This window comes from Ambystoma mexicanum, chromosome 11 (assembly GCF_040938575.1).
Source record: "Ambystoma mexicanum isolate Mex_15411 chromosome 11, UKY_AmexF1_1, whole genome shotgun sequence".
NCBI lineage: Eukaryota > Metazoa > Chordata > Amphibia > Caudata > Ambystomatidae > Ambystoma > Ambystoma mexicanum.
This window is the reverse complement of record NC_090934.1, coordinates 723505509-723533089: the sequence shown is the minus strand read 5'-3', so window position 1 is coordinate 723533089 and position 27581 is coordinate 723505509. Positions and strand designations below refer to the sequence as shown.

General features: G+C 44.7%; 1 protein-coding gene across 12 annotated transcripts in view; it reads right to left on the bottom strand.

Annotated features, from left to right (window-relative positions):
- The window catches only part of PPFIBP2 (PPFIA binding protein 2), a 1806653-nt gene that overhangs the window by 301439 nt on the left and 1477633 nt on the right, over nucleotides 1-27581 (bottom strand). For all 12 annotated transcript variants that reach the window (XM_069623590.1, XM_069623589.1, XM_069623593.1 and 9 more), the window contains 4 exons: nucleotides 26873-27014; nucleotides 24036-24164; nucleotides 1438-1588; nucleotides 1165-1276 (listed from right to left, as the gene is read on the bottom strand). In XM_069623590.1, coding sequence (XP_069479691.1) covers nucleotides 1165-1276; nucleotides 1438-1588; nucleotides 24036-24164; nucleotides 26873-27014 — 534 coding nt within the window. The remainder of the gene's footprint in view (nucleotides 1-1164; nucleotides 1277-1437; nucleotides 1589-24035; nucleotides 24165-26872; nucleotides 27015-27581) is intronic.

Here is a 27581-nt window from a genome sequence, read left to right as displayed (position 1 = left end):
ATAAATACACTGTGCTTCTGGGTAAGGATTGCACCAGCAGATTTACAAAGAACAACTCTTAAGTGTATTAGAGTCTACTGAGCAGAGCAGGTGCTGAAATGATTGCTGTAACTGGAGAAGGCATTTGGCATTCTGCATTCACAGTACGTAGTTTAAAGAATATGGTGAGATCAACTGAGTAGCGTGTTTAGTCTGGGCTCATAGGTGGCACATTAGCGCCATCTAGTGAGGTAAAATTACTGGCATGAGACGGTATGAGGGGGAACGGCATATGTGGAGAGGCACATGACCAGCAGTTGGCCAGCAGATATGTACCCACCCATGCAATGCCCATAGTCCGGTCAAATTCCGTTTGGAGTCCAGCTCACTCTTCACCTGTGTCTGTCCAAACCACCTCCATCCGGAGAAGGTCTCCTTTTAGATATGTGATGTTGTCAATACACAAGAAATCATCACATGTTTTCTCCCAATGCCTCAGAAAAAGGAATTTAGCTGATTAATAAAATTCTTCCTTCGTGGGTAGCTAAAGGCATCAATCTTCTAGTTTTTAAAAAGGATAGTCATGACAGAAACAGGACGACAGACATCTGCAGGATTTTCTAATCACACAGCAGCTGTACACAACAATATCGCTTCCATTTTACCGCAAAAAAACAAGCGTGTTAACTAAATAAGCAACAGCTCTGCACCTTGAAATTGGCTCCGAGATGCCTATAGTTCTTCAAAGCAATTAGTTTACCCGTGCTACAGACTATCTGGTAAGGGTGGGGCTAGAGTCGGACATGGAGCAGGGCATTTATGAAATACAGTGTCAGGCATGTGTTAAACACATGCGTGCTCCCGGGAAATTTAAAGTGGTAGTGTGTGGGGTGTATTTTGTGTTTTGGGCGCAGGGCTTAACTTCACTCAATTCAGTTAGCAACTAAATAAATGGATTGTGTTTAACAATACAAAATCAACCCAACAAGACGTACTATTTTATGTCAGGTGTGGTTTATATCGTAGATTTTTTGTTGTTGTTTGTTTGGGAATTACGATATATTGATTTAAAGTACCCAATCATATACTCGTATTTTTTTACGTATTTGATTCATGAAACACAAACAACAACGTTTTAAAAGAAAAAGCTGACACCACCAGCCAAAGTCTAGAGTTATCACTTACGTGTCACCCACATATGATCGAGTTGGCCAGACTTCTCTTCCTGTTTTGTATTTATAGATTTGACCGCTAACTGCAGCTTCTTCCGGTGCAGCGGATGCTTGACCCCCAACTCCTGTGATGCGATACATGTGGAAAGGAGATGCAATGGCGTATGTTACAAGTATTAGCCAGAGGCATTACTCAGGAAGATAGCCGAAGCATGAGGATGGCCACAGCGTGCAGTCTGAGGGCTGCGAACCGAAAACAGGCAGACGTTCAATCAACGTTTCTTACCTTTTCTAGTTCCTGAGGTGTTGCCGTTAAAAGGGTCTGACCAGAGCTCACCCACTGCCGCGCAAACATTACATATTGGACAAGACCAAAGTCCTCAAGCCAACTACACACTTGTTCATTGTTCCACTGTGAAAATGGGGCATTAGGATCACTGTAACGTACGAGAAAGGAGACATAATTAAGCCAACAAACTGGATAACATGTCTTTGTGCAAACCAGAATACAATATTTCCACCGGAGTATTTAAATTTGCAGGACAAACAGAAAAGATGATTTCAAAGAGTATCAAATGTAAAGGAGCATGAAATGAAAGCAGCCATTTTATGCATGTGTTGGTGTAATCTTCAGTTCCTCTGTTGGTAATACAAGGGTTCGAAAATCTGGTCCATAAATTGCACTTATATCACTTTGCAATGTTCTGAGAAACCATACCTCGGCTCAGGGGATTGGTGCTGAAGACTCGCTACCTCAGTTTCAGCACTGTGGTAGTTGTCAAAATGGCAGTCAATGTTTCTAGGCTTCTTCTCAGAATTGAAACTGGAGTTATTCAACATTCTGACCGGTTCTTAATTTGCAACTACAATTTTTAACAAGCATTGGCAAATCCAAAAGTTTGGCCCCCACCTGGTACGTTTCATAAAATGCCATATCTTTTCTCCCTGCTGATTGCAGGCAAGCAGGCAGGCTGAGACCATTTTGGGGGACAGTACAGTGTGGCAAATGTCCATAAAAACATGATACAAGGATGTATAGAACACATGCTTATTTTGATTTATTGTTGTGATGGTTCAGTTTCTTAAAGATTTAGTATAAACCTATGTACCCTTACCCCGGATTGTTAGTCAATCAGAGACTTACTGAAAACCTCAGCATTTATTTTCAGGTTTACCAGTCTCTTAAGGCTAATCAGAAACCTTTGTCATGTTTGACTCGCACACCTCTCAGAGCATTCTCAGGCACCACTATATGGCTCCCTAGGTGCATTAGTCTCCCAGAGGCTTGTCCTAAAGGTTTCCCTTTTTCTTGTCTTTGTCAGGATGCACACGCGTTTTCTCACAGGATTCTTCTGCCTCTTGGCTTTCTCTGGTTACACACGCTCTCTCTCAGTACAATCTCCCATCTCATGGTTCTTTCAGGATAAACAAGCACTTTTCGCAGAGGCTTGGCCTGTGTCTGGTGATTTCTCTGAACGTGGAAGCACTTTGCTCCCACCTCATGACAGTTACAGCTTGCTGCCCACCTTTCTGAGTTCACTTTGCCTCTTCCAATTCATCATAGCTGGGTTCTGTTATGAGGATAGATTTCCCAAAACGTGCATTTCTCGTAATTTCTTCACCAGTCTCTCCTTACTGGTGATAAGACTCTTGTTTAGTCTTCAGATTGCAAGTGTGTCTTCCTCTATTTCCATTCAACTCATGAGTTTTTGCCGCGTTCAAGCTCCCACGGTTCTCGGTGGGCCTTCCCCCATCACATGCTAGGTTTGACCATGCACAAACTCATATCAGCTATTTTCAAAACAATGTTGTTATGCACTTTCTTCTTGGCCTCTATAGTTCACCGTTGTTTCTCGGTCTTTGCTTCTCTGCCATCTATTTTAAGGCAGGCAGCAGCATACTAAATAGAAACTACACACAGTATCTGGCCCACTCCATGCGTCTTGGACAGCCACCCACTTGGAAACTTGGAAAACAGTTTCCCTTGGGAGTGACTTGGGATTTGGCTCCTCCCATGACAATCATTGACAGCTCTTCACAACAATAGGTTTTATTAATATGTACCATTAGCTCCCCCACTCGTGGACAATGCTGGGGGAACATTTATAAGCACCTCCCTGGTCAAGACCAGGGAACAAGGATATGCTTTATGTCACAGAGTGGACATATGAAACCAAGAGGTACACCAAGACCAGATGCTAAAAGCTTAAGACATTTATTATGGACTGTATACAGGTGGGAGGGGGGGGGCAACCAAAATATAAACAAGATCTTCTCAAAATGAATAACAAAACATGATGTCCTTGTTCCAGTTGGCACCATGCCAAGTCTGAATATTCCTTGCTAGTAAACTCAGCACCAGTATGTACTGCGAGACATCTGCTGCTATTTTGCCATGTTTGTATAGTCCTCACTGGTCATTTCAACATCTGTATGCACTTGCTAGGCACTGTTTGTCTCTGTGTCACGCATGTCGCTGGACTATTAACTGTCATTACTAATCAGCAGTATCTGCATCGACCTGCACTTCTGTCACCACTCTTAATAACCACCGGACACTAGTTGCCCCGCATCATTATATGCACAATACAGACCCACCTCCTGGATAGACTCTCTCACCCTACTACGCTAAGCTGCCTGACATCGATTGTGGTACCCTCCATCCACCAGGTCTCCGTAGCACACTGTACTACACTACTATCAACTATGCATTGTACCTTGACTACCTACCTACATTGCCCTTTACCAGACCTCATCATCCCTAAACCTGTCCACCTGCCTTCGCTACATCTCGCCCTATACTTCCTGCATATTGTCTTGGCCTCAACCATACCGCAACTCAATCTCACTATGGCCACCACAACTTATACTAGTCTACCGTGCTCACCTCCTTCTTGCAACACGATAGCGCCCAACCCATATCTAAACGAGCCAGCCCTATGGCTACAACACCTCACCACAAAACCTATCCCTAACCAACCATGCCATACGTGCTTCAGGAATGCTAGGCTTAGCTCTCGCCTCCATTACCCCATAAGCACACACACTTCAACACGGAACAGCATCATCGCTTACGGCTACCCTCCGCTCCAGCCAGACACAGGTAGGCCCAAACCCACCGCAGATAAAACCTCTTCGCCATGCCCAACTAGTTGTCTTTCTCCAAGTCCACGGAGCAAACCATGTGTCACCTCAGCCCGTAACCTAAGATTAGCAAACAGATGTCACCATTGGTCCTACCACCTGAACACAGACAGCAAGGACAATTCGGCCAACGGTATTAAGAACACTACCTGTACCCTAGCTGCTTCACCAATGATTGAGGCCCCCCCAGCCAACATCCTCAACCACCAAGCTAAACTCAAAGATGCGCTCATTAACGCCCGCTCTGTCCCTGCTCACGCGCTAGACATCGCAGACTTCATTGTGACTGAAAACCTTGACTTTCTGGCTATCACAGAAACCTGGTTGCATGCAGCGTCAGGTCCTACCTTGACCCTCGCCATCCCCGACAGCTACTCCATCATTAGGTGAGACAGGGACACCCACCAAACGAAGGGGGGTGGATTAGCATTCATATTCAAGAGTTCTCTTAATCTGAGAGCTGTCAACACCCAACAGTTGCCTTCCGCCGAACTACTCTCAATTAAAATCCCAACCTCACCTAATCATACCACTTCAGTGCACCTCATCTACAGGCCACCTGGCCCCACCTCTACATTCATAGAGGATATTTCATCCATCCTAGCATCGAGCACTAAGCCTAAATCCCAAATCATTATACTTGGGGACCTTAACTTAGGTTACCTAGACACCAACGATACCAAAGCCTGTGATCTAGCCAGTGTCCTATCTGACTTTGGTCTCACCCAACACGTAAATGAACCTACCCACATTAAGGGACGTACATTGGATTGGGTTTCTGACATGAACTGTGCATTAAACATAATCTCAGTGTCACCATGCACATGGTCCGACCATCATAAAATATTCTCCATTAACTCGTGCCCACCCATAGACAAACCCTGTACCGCGCCACCTACCTTTACTCGCAACAAGAAGGAAATCATGATTGAGAAACTACTCCCACTCATCCTCCCGTTACTAAACTCGGTTTCCTCAATCTGTGATGACCCCACCGTCCTTATGGACACCTACAATCGAGCTATGCTAAAAGCCCTTGACTCCATTGCCCCGATCAAATGGCGCAAAGAAAAACAGCGCAACCACCTTAATTCTTGGTTTACCCCACAAAGATAAACGAAAAACGGAGTCTCTCTGCAGAAGCTCACCTACGCCAGTAAATAAAATCAACCTCTTATCCATCACCCTATCGTACAAGGAAGCCATAATTGCAGCCAAAAATCTAATACTAAGGAACTCTTTAAAATCCTCAAGGAACTACAGTCTCCTGTCGCCCCCCCTTGACTCATGTACCCCTGACGATTGGTGTGCCAACATACAAAAAGCACTACTAAACAAAATTACCACACTACAGGCTAAAATCAATACCAAAAAAAACTATCTCCTGGACTCAGCAGGTAATACCCAATCCTACAACATACCATCCCACAGACATTCCTTCAAACCCTTCAGCTTCTCACTACTCACCATTAAGGAAGTGGAAAATATCATCCTGAAGTTAAAACCATCCAATTGTCAAGGTGACGCCTGCCCAGCAACAGTTGTAAAGGAAGCAGCGACTGACCTTGCTCCTTTCATCACCTCCTTTATCAACTCCTCCTTTAAATCTGGCATAGTACCAAACAACCGCAAGGATGCTTGGGTAATCCCCCTAATCATGAAACCTAACTTAGACCCTAGCAACCCTACCAACTATAGGCCTATCACCACGGTGCCTTACCTCCTTAAAATTTTGGACCGTGCTGCATATCTCCAAATTCAAGATTATCTCGACACTAACAACTTATTAGGACTCAGGCAATCTGGCTTCTGGCCGAGACATGGCACAGAGACAGCCCTGATAGATCTAAAAATTCAAATCGAGGATCTGAAAGACAAGGGCAAACAAGCGCTCCTACTTTTACTGGATCTTTCCGCGGCTTTCGATCTGGTTGACCACCAAATCCTGTGCCAGCACCTCAAAATTGCAGCCCACTTTTCGGACGTAGCTACCTCCTGGATCAGTTCATTCTTTGCAAACAGATCCATGAGGGTCTTTTCACCGATTGCCGCCGCTGACCCATCTCACGTCCCATGTGGACTCCCACAAGGTTCGTGTGTATCTCCTGCACTATATAACTTGTTTACTAAACCACTCTTTGATATTCTTGACCATCTGGGTGTCACCTACACAAATTATGCGGATGACACCCAGATACTCATCCCTATCACAGGTGATTATGTAACGGACGTCAAAGCACTCAATGCAGTCTACGCCGTCATTCAGGCGTGGAGGGCCCACCACAGGCTCTGCCTCAATGATGAGAAAACCGAGTTACTCATCCTAGGTTCTCAGGCAAAACTCTCTAAACTTGACAAGAAATATGAGGCCTTCATCATTGATGGCAACATCATCAAGGTCACCAATGTCACTAAAACTCTCGGAATCTACATAGACTCCACCCTCTCTCTCAACAGACAAACCAATTCAGTAGTCTCAGCATCTGCATATACATGCAAATTAATCACAGCTTGCCGTCCCTTCTTAACAACGGACAACTGCCTGATCCTCGCCAGAACCCTCATCTTATCAAAAATTGATTACTGCAATGCCCTCTACCATCGGAACGAGCCAAAGAAACATTGACAAACTCCAGGTAACCCAGAATAATGCCATCAGGCCCGCTCTCAACATACCCAGGCGCGCCCATATCTCATCCGTCAGACGCAACATACACTGGCTTCCCATCTCACGGCGAATCGCCCTTAAAACACTTGTGTTAAGCCACAAAGCACAGAACAATGCGGCTCCGGCCTACCTGTCAGCGCGCTTCACGCGACACACAGCATCCATACCTATAAGATCTGCACAAGCGCACACACTCATCATTCCCAGCTACAAGCTGCAAACCGCTAGAGGCTCGAGCTTCCCAGTCCTGGCGGCGAAGCTTTGGAACTCCTTACAAAATGATTTTAGGAATGTCCCATCCCTCCGATCCTTCAAAAACAGAACTAAACAATGGCTCTATGAGCAAGACGATGTTCCTGACACCCTTATGTAACTCTTGCTGCCTGCTGCGCCTTCTCAATTACCTTGTTCTTTCTGTATCTGACCGACACCCCCTTGTAAATTGTATGTATATATGATGTACTTTGTATATATAATCTGTAATCTGTAACTGCCTTCTGTAACACTTTCTTGTAACCACCTTTCCAAACATGCGCCCTGATGCCCTTGGGCAGGCTGCGCAATATAAATAAACAAAATACAAATACAAATACAAATACAAATGCCTCTTACAACGGCTTTTCCAATCTCAGGGTTAGTGGTTATGCCTTTGAGTCTCAGCAGTCACTGTTCTAAAGTCTGAAGGGAGTTACTGCACTCCTCGTTCCAGTATGAAGCAAACTTTTCTTCTGAGCCTAGGAGTGACTTTCAAGGGTCACATACCCCACTGAAGCAGTCCTCGATACTCTGCAGGACCCTTGTGCATCTCTTTAAGAGACTGCTTTGGGATCAGTTGTGCGAGAGACATAAATCCCTACTAATCTTCCTTCCTGATTCTGTTCTCACCTCCTCTCTAAACTGGGACTAGACATCCAGACCCCCGAAGGCAGTCCCCCACCCACACTATTAGACATGCCTATGGCCTAAACTGGCCCTTTGGATCCTCCAACCCCTAGTTGACTAGCCTGCATCTGGCCCCTCGCTTCTCTTTTCAGTATCTTAATAAAAAAACTCATCTTCTCCCTATGGCTTTCTTTTTTCTCTTTCAATACTCGTCAACCCCTGACCCATTTTCTTCACTCTTTTCCTCTGTAGACATCTGGTCCTCAGTGTCCTCACTCTTGCCTCATGCAGATGCGTTAATGTCCCCTTACTACCACCATTGCCTGTTGTTGCCACTTTCCACTCCACTCCAGGTCAACCTTCCTCCCTCCAGCCTTCTAATGCTACTCCTTCCTTCAACTCTACTGTAGGTTTTATTTCCTCCATCCTTTCATCTGCTCCCTGCTCTTCCTGCAACTCCACTACTGCATTTTCCATGCCACTGTCTCTACTCCACTACCTTTTTGTATGCTCCCTCCTTTTCCTCTGTTACTATCGGAAGGGAGAGGGGACGGTGCAAAGGAGAGGGTAGGGGGAAGTGCGATCAGGGCAGCTAGGACCTGAGTAAGTGCAGCCAGGGCCGCGTGGCTCTGAGTAACTGCAGAAAGCAAGGGGGCTGTAGGGGTTACAGTAACAGCCCCTAAGTGTGTGGTAGGCCAGGGCCGGTGCAAGGAAGACTGGTCATGAATGAGCCTGGTATCCAGTGAGACACTGAGGATACCAAGCAAACCAGTCAGAGCAGCAGACAGGTAAGTTAGCAAGGAAGGGAGAGAGAGAAGGCAGAGGAGAAAAGGAGGGTCATGAGCTGCTTCTGGAACTTCAGGTGGTCTAGCTCAAGTTGCAGAGGGGCCAGGAGGCCATTCCAGAGGGAGGCACCCGCAGAGGAGAGCGATCTACCCCCCACTCTCTACCTGGAGAAGTGGAGAGAGTTGGGTGTAGTGCAGGCCCCACCCCCAGAAAGCCTTGTGGACGGTGCAGAGCATCGTGAACTTGATCCTTGCTGCCGAGAGATGTGTTCCTTTCCTCTGCTTACACTAACAACTTTCACTCCACTACTGGTTTTACTTCTGCCCTTCCTCACCTCAACCGCTACTACCAACTTCCACTCCACTCCCATTTTTTTATGTCCCTCCTTCCCTCCTTTCTCTCTCTCTCTCTCGCTCTCTCTCTCTCTCTCTCTCTTTTAACTCTCAACCACTTTCTTGACTTCTGTAGAGATCACCTCCTCCTCTCCACTGCTGCCACTTCTCCAGCTCTCCTCTACAGAACTCGCTAGTTTCCAGCCTCTAAAGTCTCTGAAGCACCCCCCACTCTAGCCTTCTCCAAACAGGAGCTGCCTAGTCCTGCCAGTCACCACCCTGAACTGGGCTGTCTGGATTATGTAGTAACATGCACCCTCCCCCTCATTGGAACTAGGGCTGATGGTTTGCAGCTCTGCTGTGAACCTGAAAGGTGTGATAGTTGGGATTGTCTGAGCTCTCTCATTTCCTGATAGAATGATGCTGGATGGGCGGGGTTAAACCACCAAGAAGCTGAACAGGCTGTTTGTGTGTAGGAAATCCTTGTGTGCTCATGTTGGGAAGGTGTGTTAAGGGGGGATCTATGTTCCCCCAGGGTCTTCATGACGAAGGATTTTCCTATGCTCTCCCTGTCCTTGAAGGCATACATTTGCCTTGATCCATTCAATTTTTTCTGGTTGTGAGAGATGTAGTCCATCTGAGGATGATTTGCCTTAACAATTTCGTGTTTGGGCCCTGTGACAGGTTTCCTGATGCTTTCCATGGCTTAAGGGACCTGGCTGTGTAGTTTGGCAGGTTTTTACCTCTCCCGGCACCTAATTACACTTCCCAGAGCTAGTCCTGGGGTTTTTTCTGTTCGTGAGGTGTATTATGGGAAATTTATTTTTCTATTACTGGCTAAGCACCTGGCTAAGCACCTGGCTCTGAGTCGCCTGGCTCATGGCTACCAGACGACATTCCAGACAGGGAACTTTGTCACACTTATTTGTGGGGCCCAGTCCAGGTAATCCTAGGGGCACCAGTATTCACTCCTTGACCCAGGACAGGCAAAGTGGCCACTGGGAAAGCTTCCCTATTGTAAATATGGACCCCCTCCCATATCATACCACCACAACAGGGAGAGGAAGCCATTACTATATAGGTTTTAGCCAATAAGTGTTAACGTGGGAACAAGCCCAGGGTGGGCATCTGGACATAATTCAGTACATGGTCTCAGCCTAGTCCATTCCTGGAGATTAAGGACGGATAGATCAGGAGAGTCTGTAGAAAGTTACTCTTCCCATTGGTGAAGTCTCCCCCAAGTGCTCTGAATAGCCCAACCACCCTGGAAGAGAAGAGTCCTTGGTAGAGTTGTTTCCCAGTCTTCCGCCTACTTGGTCAGATCATCTGGTTGTGCCATTTATAATGAAAACTGGAGGAGCTGTGGAACAGCCTCCTCATCATAATAGTTTGTGGTTGGGACGAAATTGGCCCAGAGTGGAACCCTCTACGGTCTTTAATAAAGTTATCCAGCAGCAGGCTGATGAAAAGGACAAGTTAGGCCCCCTATCCACAGACATAGTTAGGTTGGTCAAAGGTCTGGAGTCAGTAGCAGATGAATTGGCCCCTTTACAACTGATGAAGAAGCAGCCTTCTCACTGTGCCCCCTGGTATACTCCGGCACTCCGGGCATTACGCCTGGAGGTACGGGAGGCATAACGGTAATGGAGGAAAGGATATGAAGTTCATCTTTGTCAAAGGTATAAACAGCGCATGATGCACCATAAGGCTTTAAAAACAGCCAAGTCTATTCATTTTGTGGATTCAATCTAAGCAGCAGTGAACATCCCCAAAAAACTATAAGAGATTATTAACAAATTGACTAAAACGGATAGTAATACACAGATAGCCACCTCTCAATCTTTGTGTGATGAGCTCTGTACCTTTTTTATCAGTAAAATTGAGGAGATTAGGAAGGGAATCATGGGTAAGGGAAGCGATCTACATTATGGAAACGTTGAAAGTTGCATCCCTATGCTGTCGGCCGGGAAAAAGGCACAGGCCCTTTTTTCTGACTTTGGAGGCGCAGGTTAACTCAGTGTTTGGTGCAGGCTTTGTTAAGCTCAAACAGCTCAAGAAGGTCCTCCCGTTTATTTCAGATGCATTTCAGCTTGTGTTAAAGTCTGGATTATTGTAATGCTGTTTACCTGGCACAGCCTGCCTTTCTTATGCAGCGCCTGCAGGTGCTACAAAATGCAGCAGTGTGTTTGGTTGCCCACGTGCCAGCCAGAGTAGGAGTAACAAAGGCTAGTCAATCTCTCAATTGGCTCCCTGTAGAAGCTCGGATACAGTTTAAGGCGCTTTGCAATTTGCACCGTGCACTAGGTGGAAATGGATGCTTAGCCATCCAGGAGAAACTAGCTCGATATAGCCTGGTGCCTTCTTTGGGATCCTCTAATGCAGCACTCCTTCAGATACCAAAGTACAGGAAATAACGTTTAGGTGGCTGGGCTTTTTCAGTGGCGGGCCCCAGGCTTTGGAATTCGCTGCCTGAAAATTTGAGAATAATTGAGGATTTCTTATCCTTCAAAAAGCACCTTAAAACGTTTCTCTTTAGATAAAGCTCAGAGATACTTACCCCCTTTGACACCTGGGTTTCGTTTACATCTATCCTGACTATAATTTGTTTGAGCGGCATGATGCCTTGAGTGATAGAGCACAATACAAATACATTGATTGATTAACTGATTGAATTCTAGAGGGAAAAAGTGACAGATGAGGAGAACAGAGGGCAAAAACGTTGCTGTTTCTTTTCTTCACAATGGTCTGTGCACATGCTGAAAGGTGTTCAGGATCCTGGGAGGGTGGAGAAAGGCACTGTTTTTATCATTCATTTTCTCCCTCTTTCTTCAAAGAGAATGCCCAATGCACCTAAAATAACACTGGATGAGGACAGCTGCCATCATGTACAATTTCCACCAAACAGGACTCACAGGGTTTCTTTATCAGGCACTTGTGTATCCAAATTAACAAGGGAGGTCCTGGGAGTCCCTCTGCCAGACATTAGTCCTGGTTGCGAGAGACTTACCCAGAGTCTTTAGCTCACTATCTTTCACAGAGAAGAAATATCCCAAACATATCAGTCTTTGTCCTGCCCTGGGGCAGTCCAGCACCGAAATGCTAGGCAATTCTCCTCTGAACAAGAGTACCAACAGCATCCCCAGACACGTGTTTTGGTCTGGTTGGACCTCATCAGTAGGGAGGAGCTGTGCCTCTCTAAGAATAGTGAGCAAGGGGTCCACGTCTGGATTCCCCTAGTAACTTAGGGTGGGACCCAAAGTTACTCAAATATGCAAATTAACAAGGGGGGTCCTGGGAGTCCCTCTGCCAGACATTAGTCCTGGTTGCGAGAGACTTACCCAGAGTCTTTAGCTCACTATCTTTCACAGAGAAGAAATATCCCAAACATATCAGTCTTTGTCCTGCCCTGGGGCAGTCCAGCACCGAAATGCTAGGCAATTCTCCTCTGAACAAGAGTACCAACAGCATCCCCAGACACGTGTTTCGGTCTGGTTGGACCTCATCAGTAGGGAGGAGCTGTGCCTCTCTAAGAATAGTGAGCAAGGACCCAGGACCCCCCTTGTTAAACTTGTGTATCCAGCCAGAGCCCAAAAGCCTTTTTTGGTATAGCCTCATCATTCTGAGAGGAAAAGGAATCTGTGGGTTAAGGAGGTCCTAAGGTAAAACACTGGTTATTCGTTTATCTGAGAATGGTTGCGTCCTGGGAAAGCTGCAGGTCCAAATAGAACTGGCCATCACTTTTTATAATTACCCCATTGATAAGATGGTTTTCAAAACCAGCCCTGTGGCAGGTTTCTAAGCGACCACCCTAGTTAGGGAACAGGATTATTGACCCTTAGGTCTAGCCAAAGTCTATAAAGTTATTGTAGCTGAGATGTAGGGTTTACACTTCAGGAGATATACACTTGTAGGTGTTTAAAAACCTCTAGACACGTAAAATCATAGGTAATAAACTGTAACTAAACTAAATTGCATGAAGAACTTTAAAAAAAGCCGCCCTAGCTGAAAAACCTGATTTCTGTTACACTTACACCTGACTGCAAGAAAGAGCTCAGCATGGACATCCTTGTCTTCTCACATAAGGCTCATCGATATGCTGGCTGATCGTGAATAGACGTTGGGTTCTCAGAGCCAGTGCAGATTGATAGTTGAAACCAGTGGAGGGAGGGTGCTTGCCTTTAGCACAAACACTTTGTGCATCACACTCCAAGGGGGGTCGGAGTACAACGCAGATGAACATGGACGAACAGTGAACTGCAGAACTGAGGTGGACTCTGGTGATGGACCGGTCTCTGTCTCGTCCCGGGTTCGGACAAAGCACAGGGGAACTGAGTCATAAAAAAAGGTAAGTGCTAACTGTTATGGCACAATACTTATGGTGCTACTGAGGTCCTTTGCATCCTTGGCGTTTTCCCTCTGGGGCAGTGACATACTGGCCAAGAAGCTAGATGCTAATAGTGGTTAACATCCATGCTCTCTGAACAAGAGAAAATTAAGCTACACTGCAGCTTGCACTTTCCCAGTTTGGGGAGGGGGTGCAAGTTGTAAGGTTTAAGGCTCTAACCATACTTGATAATATTTGCTAAATACCAATTCTATCTTCTGAGGCCCAAGGCAGTTGGAAAGTATTGAAGAGGAAAGTTACAAGTTGGCTCACATCCCCTCCTCTCATTAAGAGAAAGCCTGTAACAGCAGTTAGAGGCATCAAATGGAAATAGAGCACTGTCGTCATGCCCATACTGTTGGTAGCCACGTCCCTTCCCTCCACAAGGCTTTATTTCCGGCACCCTTGCGGCAAAGCCAGCACAGACAAAGGAGCCGACAGTCAGAGGCACTTGGTAGCATGGGGCATGTGGCTGACTCTGGCACAACGTGAAAAAAAGACTGGCAATGCTCTTTTTTCTAAACTAAACACCATGTATTAGAATGAAGTATATTGAATAGCCTGATGTTTAAAGGGGGAAGGAGGGGACAAACTTAAGACAGCCCTTCAAGTCATTCGGCCATTCCCCTAAATACAGGTCATCAGATTTACCCAATTTTAAGAGTTTTGGAGCTTTTTAAGAGCTGCAACTGATTTTAGTAAGAGACACGAATGGTTAAAGGAAAGCTAGGGTTTTGGAGTTTCTGAAAGTACTGAGATCTACTGCAGTAGTTCTTCGAGAAACAGTGCTCTGTGATGAATCCAATGGTGTCATCACTCCTTCCCCAGCGATGACCTCTCAGCATGCGGCCAGGAGACGGCAGCCACTACCCGATCCTGACCCTGGGGGCGGCTGTATGAGGGAGGATCACATGGGGGGAGGCCATCCTCAGGGGAGTGACATATCATTGGATGAGACATAGTATCTCCCTTTTTCTTTTGAGGATACCCCCTCCATTCCCCATGCCTTAATGGCCTATTTTAATAACACCCCTCATCCGCCTTTCAAGGCTACTGAGAATATTTCTCCATACCCTGCATGAAAGTCATCAGGAACAGACTTTTCTTTCCCTGAATACAAAAGTACAGTTACAAGGAAGCTGAGTCGAGTGATGAAAATCAATGGAGGCCAGGAACACCAGCTGCGCAATAGTTGTTGCAAGATCGAACTTGATGCCGGGACATTTAAACCAGTGAACCAGTTGACAGGAGAGAGACGCTGGCTGAGGAAGTCTTTTCCTCTCGGTGTCGACCGATCAATCGATGTGCTGGTGTACAGAAGTGGCCAAGAAGAGCAGACTGCAGGAGATGTTACGCTGCAAGGATGCCAGAAGAGGAAGAAAAGCTTCTGAGCACGTGCAGGTATCGAAAGGCAGGCTACGCCGCTCGAGCAGAGAAACCCAGAGCAGGCGAGCGGAAGCCACAAGGGGCACAGAAGCCACAGAGCAGAGGCGGCGCACCCGGAGAGAGGGAGTGGGACACCAAAGAGCTACTGCAGGCTTGCCGCAGGAGAACCAACACATGCTACAGAGAGCCAGTGAGTCCACCAAAGGGAAGTGGGAACACCAGGGCATTTCGGCAACCTTACCAAAGGCAAATTAAAGTAAATGAAGCATATGAAAAGGTGAATATTTCTTAAAGAGACAGAACAGAATAAATATAAGAGACTGTCAAGTTTGTAAGTGTGTGCAGTGTATCTATGAGAAAGTTCAGGCAGGAAAATATACCAGGCAGATTTAAGTTGTAAGCGTGTTTATATAAGAAAGCCCTGGCAAAAAATCATACCAGGCAAAGTCAAGTTGAACAGTGTGTAAAGTACATCACGTGAGGAAGTCCTGATAAGGATACATCAGGAATAGCCAAAGACTGCGTTGAAATATATTAAAAAGAGGAGAAGAAACCTGGCAGGCAAGTACACCAGATAGCCACCATGATTCAGACTAACAGCTATGTTGTTTTGCATACCTGTTGTGTTATTGATCAAAAGAAAGTCATCGAACCGATAAGTACTAAACAGAGTGAAGAGAAATCCAGGGGAAGGGAACCATCCTCTGCAACTGTGAACTTTATCCTTCTGGAAATTATGGTGGAGTGACATTTCCATTTTGAATATTTGCATATTGCTCAAGGCCAAAGACATTTCCCTTTTCACCTTAGAGTTGATTTTTAGAACGTGAGCGCTAGAATAGTACTTTGTACACAAGACATTTTGGTTTGGACATCGGACAGACCCTTAAATTTTGTTTTAGGTAGGAAAATACCTCTTAGAGTAGGGACAGAGGTATTTTACACATCCTTTTGTTTCAATACATTTTTATGGATAATACCATGAGCTCCTCACAGCTCCCACAAGCAAATGACTTCATTGAAGAGATTGAACTACTAACTAATGTTTCACAGCCAAATAAGATTTATGAACCTAAAAACACTAACAAATCCAACTGTTTTTAATAGTAACTTTGTGACGGATAATGTTGTAAGCTGTATGTCACATCAGAGGATATCACTTGCTCTGAAGCTGGAGTCAGTTCTAGGGTTTATTTTTTCTTGAAACAGTTTAATGTTAGGCGACTGGTCGATAACAATATGAGTAGCTTGTCCAGATTTATGACTGGTAGACTGATCAATGAAATACACCAAGCTGGAAAGCGGTTCGAGGGGCATGCTAAGGGCTGTCCCTGTCTCTCTCTTTCTCTCTCTCTCAACGCACCAAGCCCTCTCTAACTCAGGCATTGCTACTACCTAGGTGAGTATATACAGAACGTTTCTCCCCACTGTCTAAGGTCTAACTTTCCTGATGGCGAGGACCTAAAGGCAATCGCCTTCTCGATCTAATCTCCCTCAGAGAATTCTTAAACTGTCCCTACTCTACTACGAGGTTAGTTCTATAGGGTGTTGTATGAATGTGCCATCAGACACTCAATCCCCCCTCTCTCCTTATTCTTGTGCCCAGATGTTTCCTTCCCTGTCTCTTACTACTGTTCTCCACCCAGTACTCTCATCCATCCAACTCCACCCACCTTCTCTCCTTACTCAATCTCTCCCCTCTGGCCCTCCAATGTCTTTCTGTCCTACCTCCTACCTCCACTCTCCAAGGTTACACTATCATTCCTAATATAGTTAGATGCTCAGCTACAGAAGCTCTTTTTCCAGACCACCACTTATAGCATACAAGAGGGGTAGAAACTTCAGATGCCAGCTGGTCAAGGTGGAGAAATCAAAGCCGAACTTAAAATGTACACTTCAAAAGAAGAAGAATGGCACATTTCTCAACCCACACTGTAATAATTGTAACAACATTATCAAAGGTAGCTATGTGAGTTACCCTCGCACAGGGGCGAAAATCAAACGTAGGGATTTCGCTACATGAGATTCGAGTTCAGTGATATATGGCCTTAGTTGCCCATGTGGGGTTTTCTATGTAGGCCAAACACCAAGGTAAGTAAAAGAGAGGTGCAATAAGCATACAAGTAATATACACACAAAGAATACATGCTCTGAAGTTTCTAGAAACTTTTCTGAACACAGGCACACCGTAGCACAATTAAAATTAATTGTCTTGGAGGTAGTACATAAACCACATAGAGGAGGTGACCTAGCCAAGAAACTGAATCAGAGGGAACTCTATTGGATAGACAAGCTGTATAGCCTGACCCCAAATGGTATGAATGAAGACTTATCTGGGCTCATTCCTCCAAAACAGCTGATCTTTTAGGCTAATAGAATGTAAGAATAGGTGTTCCATAGGATAAATGATGTGATGCTTAAAGTGTATGCATGATACCCATCCTAAATCATTCATCTGGAAAAGTCTTTCTTTACTAAGTGTGAGACTTGTTTCCCTGGGACATGAACTACAGAGCCCAGGTGGCTGAGGGGGCAGGTGGTAAGACCCTAACCTCAGCCTGATCACAGTGAGGGGAGCCAGCGAGTGCTGCGCTGCCAAGGGTGAGAGCCAGGGACCCAGTGGCATGCGTGTGTCTGAAGCTGGACAACTGTGTGGAAAGAGGGTCAAGCAGCCTGAGAACATTTTGGCAAATTAAAGCTCCCAAGCTGCCGAGGGGAGCTGGTGAAGCGGGAGCAAAATAAGAAAAGTACATTCTGGGACTTGAAGTTTAAAGACCAGAAAGACTTAAAAATGACAGACACTTGAAAGGAGGCAAGACCGGAGTGAGGCTGGATGCAAGAAGGAACATCTCTTTCGGGGCTGATGTGAATGAGGCTATCGAAGTTGGAAGGAAGTTGGAAGGCCAAGGAGCTGATTGGCTGCTGCGGAGAACTTGAGAGAGCCAGGCGTGAATTCCATACTTTCGGGAAACCGTAAGTGTTCCACGATTGAAAAGGAGCGAGCAGAGAAGAGAAACCTTCAAAGTGCTTCCAGGCGGCCTGCTACCCTACCGGGTGAACTTAGAGTTGGGTAGGAGCAGAGGATGCGTTGGCAATGGCATTGACTGCTACAGGAAAAGCATTGAAGATAAAAGCCCAATTAACACGACCAGTGAGTTATCAAAGGCAATCAAAAGCCCAGTTTGTGTTAAGAGCAAAAGATGTATGAAACACGAGTTGAAGGTTGCACATGTGCGGATAATACGCGTAATGAAGAGAACAATGATTGAATGCTGTGAAAAGTATACAAAGTAATAGAGTGGTCCTGCGAAATGGAATTGCACATTCAAAAGTCTTTGTGAAATGTTCTGAATAATGGAAAGTGGGAAAAGAAGGCAAGAAAGTAAACGCAATCCTAACCCAGAAGTTGAATGAGTGAAAAGCTATTTATATGAACTTTAAAAACTGCCAAGAGGGCACAAATAAAGAGGATATGAACTTTGAAAGGTGCCAAGAGGGCAAAAGTGAAACTACAAGTACCAAGGAGCACTGGTGTTGTGAAGATTGTCGATTGTCAAATTGTTTAAGAGGAGGTCGAGTTTGTCATGCAGAGGTCCATGTAAAGTCCCTGAAGTTTCGAAAGTCTTCAACAGTAAAAGAGAAAGACAGTCTCAAGCCCAGCAGAGTGAAGCCTGTGCTGAACTGCGATGAAGTGAAGAGAAGAGTTGAATGTGAAAAGAGAGGCAGGCTTGAGTCCGGCGGAGGGTAGCCTGTGTTGAATAGTTGCAAAGTGAAAGCCAAGAGAACAACTGTGCATTAGTGATCAGGCGGACGCCATCTAAAGAATTGATTAGACAGTCAAGAGCTTGAAGCCCAAGTCTGAACTGCTTAATTGTACCAGTTAGTCAGTGTGTGCAAAAGACTGATAGAACTGTGCTATCTACCTATCCCTTTAAAGAAACTCTTGAGACTCTGTGCTACTCAATGTGGGGAAGGGAGTTGTTACATAAGCCATTATGACATTTCTTTTGAGACCCTATTTTTCCTTTTTGTATTCCCTTTACATTTAAGAAGGAGGGCAAGGTTAGGTTTTCTTAGTATAGACCTTTTTATTTTGACTAGATTGACTTTTGTTGTTTATTTTATGGCCGAGAGAACTCCCATTTTAGAGTTAAGGCCAGTTAGGAGTTTCACCAACCCCAGTAATCTACAAAATAAAGGTTTTCGAAACTTGCATCTATTGTGTCTGTGTCTACTGTTGATACCATGCCTTTCTTACATAAGACATACACATACTTGATACCTTGTTTATGACAATAGGCATTTTAGGAATAAAATTACAAGTACTGCATAGTTCACATTCCAGGATTTATGAGTGAATATAGACCATTGGGTTAGTACCCATTGGGCAAGTTTGATATTATGACCACACCAAACTACAGGGCTTTGGCTCTGTTTAGAAAAAATACACTTTTAAGGTTTTATCAATGAGGTTCGACTACTTTATCCCATTTATGAACACTGAAATAAGGACTAATGAATTCTAATATGATACCTACAGGAGGACTCCTATGTATTGAATATCATATTTAGGATCATATGGCTTCAATGCCCATTTTCCTTGCAATTATTCAATTTTTCAGATTTCCATCATTTTATGCACAATGTCGATAGTGCACAATAACATTCAGCTCTTATGGAGTTTTGAGAGCATAACTTATCTAAATGCTTTATCTAAAAAAAGAGTTAACACGCTATACTCAAAGCTTCAGCTGTTTTTAGAAAATGATTGAGCAAGTGGATGCTGTACAAGCAACAAAGGGCACTCCACATCATTTGTTTACAAATGACATCATCACACTGCGACGTAGTGATGATGCAGTATAACTAGCAGCCATTTTGAATTTGTCCGCGAGGTTCCGAAATGATGAGGTCTATATGAGCGGACGGACTCTCAGTGAACGAGGTAAGCCTTTGGCACCCGTTGTCTTTTTTAACAGATGGAATTTGGACTAATTAGACCCAGGATTTAGTTGCCCTATATTATTTATCTTTTATAGGTTCTAAGGAGCCATCCATTTCAAAATATTGGAGAAACTATTACATGCTTTATAGCACAGCCTGAAGCAGAGCCTAGTACTGATATATCACACGGATATATATCCAACTAGAAGTTGAGGCTTAGGCAGGATCCACAGCCTTTGTTTTTCATCGTAGGATGCTAGAGGATTTATGAACATATAACATGCATTCTTAACAAAACGGCAAAGGCAGAACATAGAATGAGGACATATGATACAGGTTGAGTTCACATAAAGTACAGATGAGCTATGCCTATAGTTTCTACAACTTCTCGAGTCCCAGACACCCAAGTTTTAAGGTAAGAGTACATTAAATTGAGTTATATTCAAAACATACTCCTCATAATTCCAGGGCATAATAAACACTGGTGATTATCTATTTACTTAGCAGGTTGGAAAGAGGGCATGCTCCAGTACCTATGAATAGACGATATCAGCTTGGATAACATAATTCTGACCTACACCAGGTGAATGATAATGGGATGGACCATGATAGAATTTGTCATAAGAGGAGTATGTGATTATGTGAATATTCCATACTAAAAGTGTATTCTCTATTGAGTTTAAAGATCATTGTGAGGATTCACATATGAGAGAAAGTCCGATTTCGTACTCCTGAAGAAGGGATTGTTGAAGTCCCGAAATGCATAGAGCAGTGGTTTTCTGTTGAAAATACATACATTTTTGTATTATATAGATGTATTGTATTATATTGCTTATATTTAAAAATAGTTTATGTTGAACCAACTATTAAATAAATTCTAAGCTGTTGTTTATTATACAATAATATGAGGTGTGCAAGGGACACGAATGTTCCACAGACAGTGGACAGATGTGTGTTTGCCACAACAATCTTTCTTACTAATCTCCCCTCTCTACTCTACTACTACTACTACTCCTACCACTATTTGCCTTTCTGCATTACTACTCTTACCCTCTCCATACCATTTTCTCTGCACACTACTACTCTCCCCTAACCACGCTCTTCTCACCTCTTACTCTGGGATATGGTGCCCTGCTCACTCTCCCAATACACTCACTCTCACTATTCCCACACCCCTAACTTCTCACCTGCACCCTTCTCCTCACACCCCACTCTAAGACTCGCCGCACCATTCATACTCTCTTTAAACACTCACTCCCTCTCAATCTAGCGACTACCCTCACTCCCCTATTCCCAACTTACCCTTCGAACTCTAGCTTTCTGTCTCTCTCCCTCACCTTCTACACAGCCTCTTTCAGACTACATCACACACACATAAATACAAAATGAGTACCACTCTCTCACCTCTGTCACAAGTAGCTCACCTTCACTCTGCTAAAATTCTGCCACCAACTCTACATTCCCCACCGCTCCACTCCTCTGTTGCCCTCCACCTGGTATTAACCCTGCAACCCATACTCCGTCTCCCTTTCAGTATCTTTTTATACAGTGGTCCTGCTGGTTCTGTCTCTGGCTCCTTCCATTGGCTGCCACCCTCACCTGACTCTAGGAAGCAATCAGTCCCTGTCTTTTCCCCAGTAGCTGTGTTACACAAGTGACAGGCTTTAAAAAACCCTCCATGCCCCCACCCCCTTCCAGCACGACTTTGGATACAGTCTCTAGTGTAGTAGCAGCCTGTGGTGTAGGCTGCTTGTTCTAGCTGTGGCTTTCCTTAGGTGTTCTTGAGATGTGCTGCTAATTTGGTTTGGGGAGGGTTTCTGTGCCAGATGCAAACACCACTTTTTGGTAATGAGGAAGAGACTGTTCCAGGAAGGCTCTTCTTCGGATTAGGAGAGCAGAAGCTTCAGGATGACTGGTCTTGGACCACAAGTAGACGACCTGTGAAGTTCCAAGCCAAAGCTCAGTATGGGGATTGATGCACCAAAGATGCCATGGATGAAGCTCGTCAGCCCACAGAATACTTCGGGAGTTCTTTTGAAGGCTATTGAGGGCAGGATAATCATGAAAGGGCCCATCTGGTTGGTCCCACCAGCCGAAGAGGTCTTATTGAGATTGATAAAGAGAGGCAAGTCTTCACCAGAACTTGGGTGGAGGCATTGATGGTTGGCTCCCTTTGGAGTCTGTGTCTGTAACAGGCTTCTTCTCTCCGTAGCTGTCTTGGCCCTAAACAATGATCTGGGGAACTGCTGCAGGACTCCTTTTATCCCAAATTCTAGCAGGCTACCCACAACCCACCAATGGTAAGGCTCTGCACAAATCAAACTTGCAAGGGCTGTCCAATCACGGACAGCCTCTAGATTTACATCTGCCCAGTAACAGTCATCCTCTGGCTGGAATGTGAATTGTTTCCAAAGTATACAAAGAGAAGGGAGGCATTTTCTTGGTCCTGAATCGAGAATTGAGCTGAAGACCCCAGGGCAAGGGAGTCATTCCCCCTGGTCTTGTGTGCAACTGTGCCAAAGCAGACCAATAGAAGGGAGGCATTCTCTTGGTCCTGAGCTGCAAGTTGAGTTGAAGATGCCAGAGCAAAGGGCTAATTTCCCCAGTTCTATTGGAAATTGTACATAGCCACACCAGGGGAAGGGAGCCATTCTCCTGGAGAGAACATTGTGTAAAGACTGCCTGAAACATAATAGTCAGAGGAAGGGAGTAATTCCCCTGAATATATTTGTTTTGAAGGAACATTTAATTGAACCCCATCCAAGAAGCAGGAGAAGGGAGCCATTCTACTTAAAAAGGAACTTTCTGTTATTTGGACAGAAGTAGGTTTTGACACAGGATGGTGCAATTTACATTGGCGGACGTTCTAACAGAGCCTTTTAGTACTAGCTTTGAGGCAAGGAAACCCCTCTTAGAAGTTAGGGATAGTAAGGATACTTTTTCACTGAAGTCAGACTATAACCAAAATCATGCCACCTTTGTGTCAGAATCCTTCAGCACTGTTACAGTATATGGTACTCAACTTGCAAAAGAATACACAGTAAAATTTAAACATACAGTTGAAAATATCTGCTGTCACTAGCCAGTCTTGAAAACCTAATTGAAGTAAAAGATATGTTGCAAGAGTAAAACAAATAAGGGATACAAAGTTCTCTTGCAGCGCTTCACTGAGAGGTGTGTGCTACAGTAAAACAACAAAGGAATATCACAAAGGGGTCAAGGTATCCTTGTACTGATAAGATCTAAGTGCTGACCAGTGCCCCTAAAAGGGATGATCTGAGCAAGGAACGCACAGCAAACAGGGGAAATTGTATAGGAGCCATACAAGGCAGGACAAAAGGGTTAACAGTTGAATACTTTTCTTATAATAAAAATGCATTTGGGTACACATTAGATATGTTTAGTTGTGAGACACGACCTTGAAACTAACCTGCAAAATACAATAATGTATAAATAAATTAAGGATTCTTTAAACCCTTATAAAAACTAACATAGTACAAAGTAAGCTGAGGTTACAACATAATTCCATAAAGTATAAAGATATGAAGAGAGAGAGAGAAAGCGCATGCCCCAGAAATAGCAGAAAAAGTGTGAAGAGAATTTCAAACTAACAAAGACCCGAGGCTATATCAGAAAAGAGCCATGATCAACTAATAAAGGATGACACTGGTAACCAATAAGATAATTCTCTTCAACCCCACATACAGGATTGCAGCGAGCACAATCCATGGGCTTTGAATGAAATATAATGGAATTCAGTAAACATTTTGATTGGTTACATTATAGGATTCCTGTTGAGCGCATCAGGCACCACCAAGGGACCTCCTGGTTCTAAAGAGCTGCTTCATGTATCTAAGTGAAACAGGGATGTGATGTGTAGAGAAAAGATCAATTGGCGTGGGAAAAGATGTGTTGTTTAAACGATTTCTAAATATTCCATTGACTGACACTGTTTGAAGTGGGAGAACATTCCGGATTCTAGCTTGCAGCACTGAAAAGGCAAAATCTCCCATTCTGCATTTCCTGGTTCTGTGGATCTTGCTATGTTCAGGTTTCAGGGACTGGAATATAGTACTGAAACTGGTCCCTGATTAACCAGAGTTCCTAGCAATGAAAAAAAACGCTCAACAAAAGGCAATGTAGTGAATGCATTGCACTAGAAATTAATTTCTAAACTTCAATGTGTGATCCTCCTTAGAGGAGTAGGAAGCATTTCACAGTTATGGAATTACACACAATGAACAAATACAATCTACATATTGAAATAAGATATACAATATGATTAAAATATAAAAACCGATGGCTACTCCAATTCCTCCTTACATAACATGACCTGACATAAAAATGAAATGAGTTACCTCATTTTGCTCTTTGTTTCCTTGGATCTTGATAGACGAGGTCCTGCTGTGGCACGGAAACCACCTCTTCGAAATTCAGAAAGTCCTAGTTCATCTGCATTGAAGTTACCAGACTGAGTTCTCCTTATTCTTTGCAGAAGAGTGGTTGTTGAAAAACATTCCCATTTAGAAAAACAGATACAGAACAAGAAATATTAAATCTTTTTTGAAAATGATATAAGTACTTGATGGTAATTGCAAAAAGTTGTTATTGTACTGGACAGTACATCATGTCCCCTGAAGCAGTGGATACAGACAGCTGAGAAAATCACAGCCATTTTGGTTTCATTTGAGTAGTTAATGTATAAGATTATCCCCAGCATGTCACTTTCTTTGTGGTGTTGACATCTAATTAATATATTTTCAACTGGAAAACACTGGAACAGAACGGACCAAAGCCCAATTTGAACTATGAACAACTGACAATTTTGTCAGCAAATTTGTGACTAGTGTTAAGAAGGATTTCTGAACTCTAACCAGGAGGGGTAGAGGTTCAGAAGGCCAACCTAGTTTCTTGGAACAGGGTAACCTCTGGACAAGCCAGACCAATCAGGGTAGCTATGGCAGGCGGTCAAGACTAAGTCTCAAGAGGGGTGAAGGTGACTGAAAGACCTCAATGAGCACACAAAGCAAGGACACTTACAAATTACTCCAGACAGGTGTTATATTACAAATAGACACATTTTTTACAAGGCTTTTGTAACACAGACCATAGCAAAGAATCAAAGTAATATCTAAATAAACCAATACATCACAACCAACACAATATATATACAAGACCATAGGGGTCTCAAGGATTATAAGCACGAAATATGTAGACCTCCTAGATGGGGAGAAAAACAGGCAGTGCAGGTAATCTTTAGACCCAGTTCGACATCAGAAATACACCTGACTAAGAGGCAGTCCAAACCCTACGAAGAGAGGACCCTATTGCTCAATAGTACATGCACGCGCTTGTGCCAATGGACAAAATAGGGTCTCTTCAAGGGCTCTAGCAGCTCCGGAAGGTGGATGAGGCGATGAAGAACAAGTTCCCACTATTCAGGCAGGACCTCCACTTGAGGGCAGAGGCAGTTTGAGAGTGCGGGATTGAGTCGCTATTTCGCAATAGCTGTGGAAAGAAAAGGGGTCCTCAGGGGCCACTTCGTGCATAGAAATGGGCTCCTGCGCTAGGGGCCACCGGTTGGGGTAAGGATTACTCACTGGTCCCCGACGCAGGCAGACCCAAACTTCGCCAGTACAGTCCACTTCACTGGCAGGTTCGAATGCGACAATCATGACGTCTTGACACCATGTAGTCTCAGAGATAAAGCGAGGATTCCCAAATGGGACAGGGGCAATTTCTCCGCTCCGGGAGTTGGAATCCGCCCAATTCCACTGCAGCAGGCTTCAGGGACAAGGGGGTCACAAATGCAGCAAACTTGCACAGCTTGTTGCCCCAGCAGGGCAACATGGTAACCGCGTTTACTCTGGTCCGGGCGCACTCGTCTCACTTCAGGCCTGGGAATGCCAAGTGTACGAAATTCAGTGTGAGGGTGCCGTGGACACAGAGCAAGCAGTATACCAAGTTTCGAGGGCCTCCTCAAAACGGCAGCAGTATCAGAGCAAATGTCCCGTGTAAACTGGTCAGCCCACTGGATGGCCCAGGGACACTTCCGAAGAAGCTTACTTGCAGGGTTTGTTGAAGGTGCCGAGAATAGTTGATCCCACTATTCCAATGGGTCGAAGCGTCTTCGCAGACCTTCTAGGACGATCAGAGGCAGAGGGGTCCCACGGGACAACAGCGGGCTCAGGGTGCCAAACATTCTAGCGGGTCACCAGCGGTTCCTCGACTCGGCTTCTTGTTGCAGGATACTTGGCTCCTTATCCTTTGTTTGTGTGAACTCAGGCGATCAACATGGTAGTGGTGTTTCCAGCCACCTCTTATCCAAAGTTCCCTTCACGCCAAAACGGATAGGACCCAATAGGAGATCACTCACTCCATACGTGGACCAATCGCGGACCACGGTGGTCCCAGGCATTCAGGACACTCCAGACTCTCTGGCACCCAGGATGTGTATTGGGAACAGACATCCTAGCCCACATCCTGGAGGCACACACACAAGGCATGCAGAAGCCCACGAAAGCTTTGGGTTTCACGGGAAAGTGCATGACCAAATAAGGACTTACCCGGGTCGGCTCGAGCGGGAGAAGGTGAAGGGGCAAGATGGCCAAAGGACAGGACAAAGAACCTCCTGGCATGGCCATTTTGGAGCCAGGCAACCTATCCGTGCCAAGTGCAGTAAGCGCGGTTAACATGGCAAGAAAGGGTTAACAATACATGAAAACGATAGCTGCCACCAGTCCTGCCTAAGGCACATCTGCACAGTTCATAAAAAGTCCAGCGAGAGTTTCTAGGGCCTTTGGAAAGACTAGAGACCCAAGGGTGTTGTAAAGTAAGTTACATTGCACTCATGTTACATGTTGCACAAAAGTTGCAACATGAGGAAAGAACTAAGGGAAACAAAGTCTTCCAGTACTGACTGTCTTAAGGGTATGTCAGTTTCCCCATAAAAAAGTGAGCGAAATCCCAGAGGAGTGCAGCTGAAGGCAGTGCTTCTCTGACAAACTCTAGATCAGGGTGTAAAACAGCAGCAAAAAGTTTGGGGGTTTGACACATGAAGGGAAAATTACATACAATTATGAAATCTTTCCTAACAACTAGTAACAAACACTATTTAGCAGTTTTAAAACAGTCACCCAAAGCACACATTTAATTGAGGCTTGTAGAAATTGTTCAATAATGGAAAGAAACTTACTTTCCCCAAAATTTCTTAATGCCTTTTGGACTTCTCCGGATTTCTGGGAAAACAGGTGACTGCGGACTTGAACCATTTGCGGAAGAGAGGGGTGAAAGCTCACAAGAGCTGATGGATGATTCCATCCGGTTTTCTGTTTCTCCTGTGATAAAGAGCATGTGCGGCAGGAGTAGTTATACATACAGATTTGTTCAATAGCACATTCCAACACAAAAAGATAAAAGCATGCATCATTGCAAAACACAAAACTGTGCTGCAATCTATAACATGCATATGTGACAACTGATTAATCTTGAAAACTATCAGTTAGAACCATCCAGTGCAAAACATTACAGGTAAAACACATCCCTCCTAATCGTGCAACCCCTTCAAAAAGAAATTGAGGTTGAAAAGAACAAAGTCACAAGCAAAAAAGGAGTGCAAGCGAAAACTCAGACATAGGGCCTCATTACACGGTAGGCGGTGAGCCATGGCGCTATTAGCGCCATGGCTCATGCCGGTAAAATACCGGCACCGCCTTGGCGGAAAGGGGATTTACTGCCCCATTCCAAGGTTGGAGGGGCGGTAAATCCCCTTTCCGCCATTGCCCTTCCCCATTCCCATTTCTGCCCCATAGGGCTCTGTGGGAAATGGGAAGGCGCTAATTACGGCACTGCAATTTTGCGGTGCCGTAATTAGCTCCGAGGTCCCTTAGCGGGTTGGATTTTAA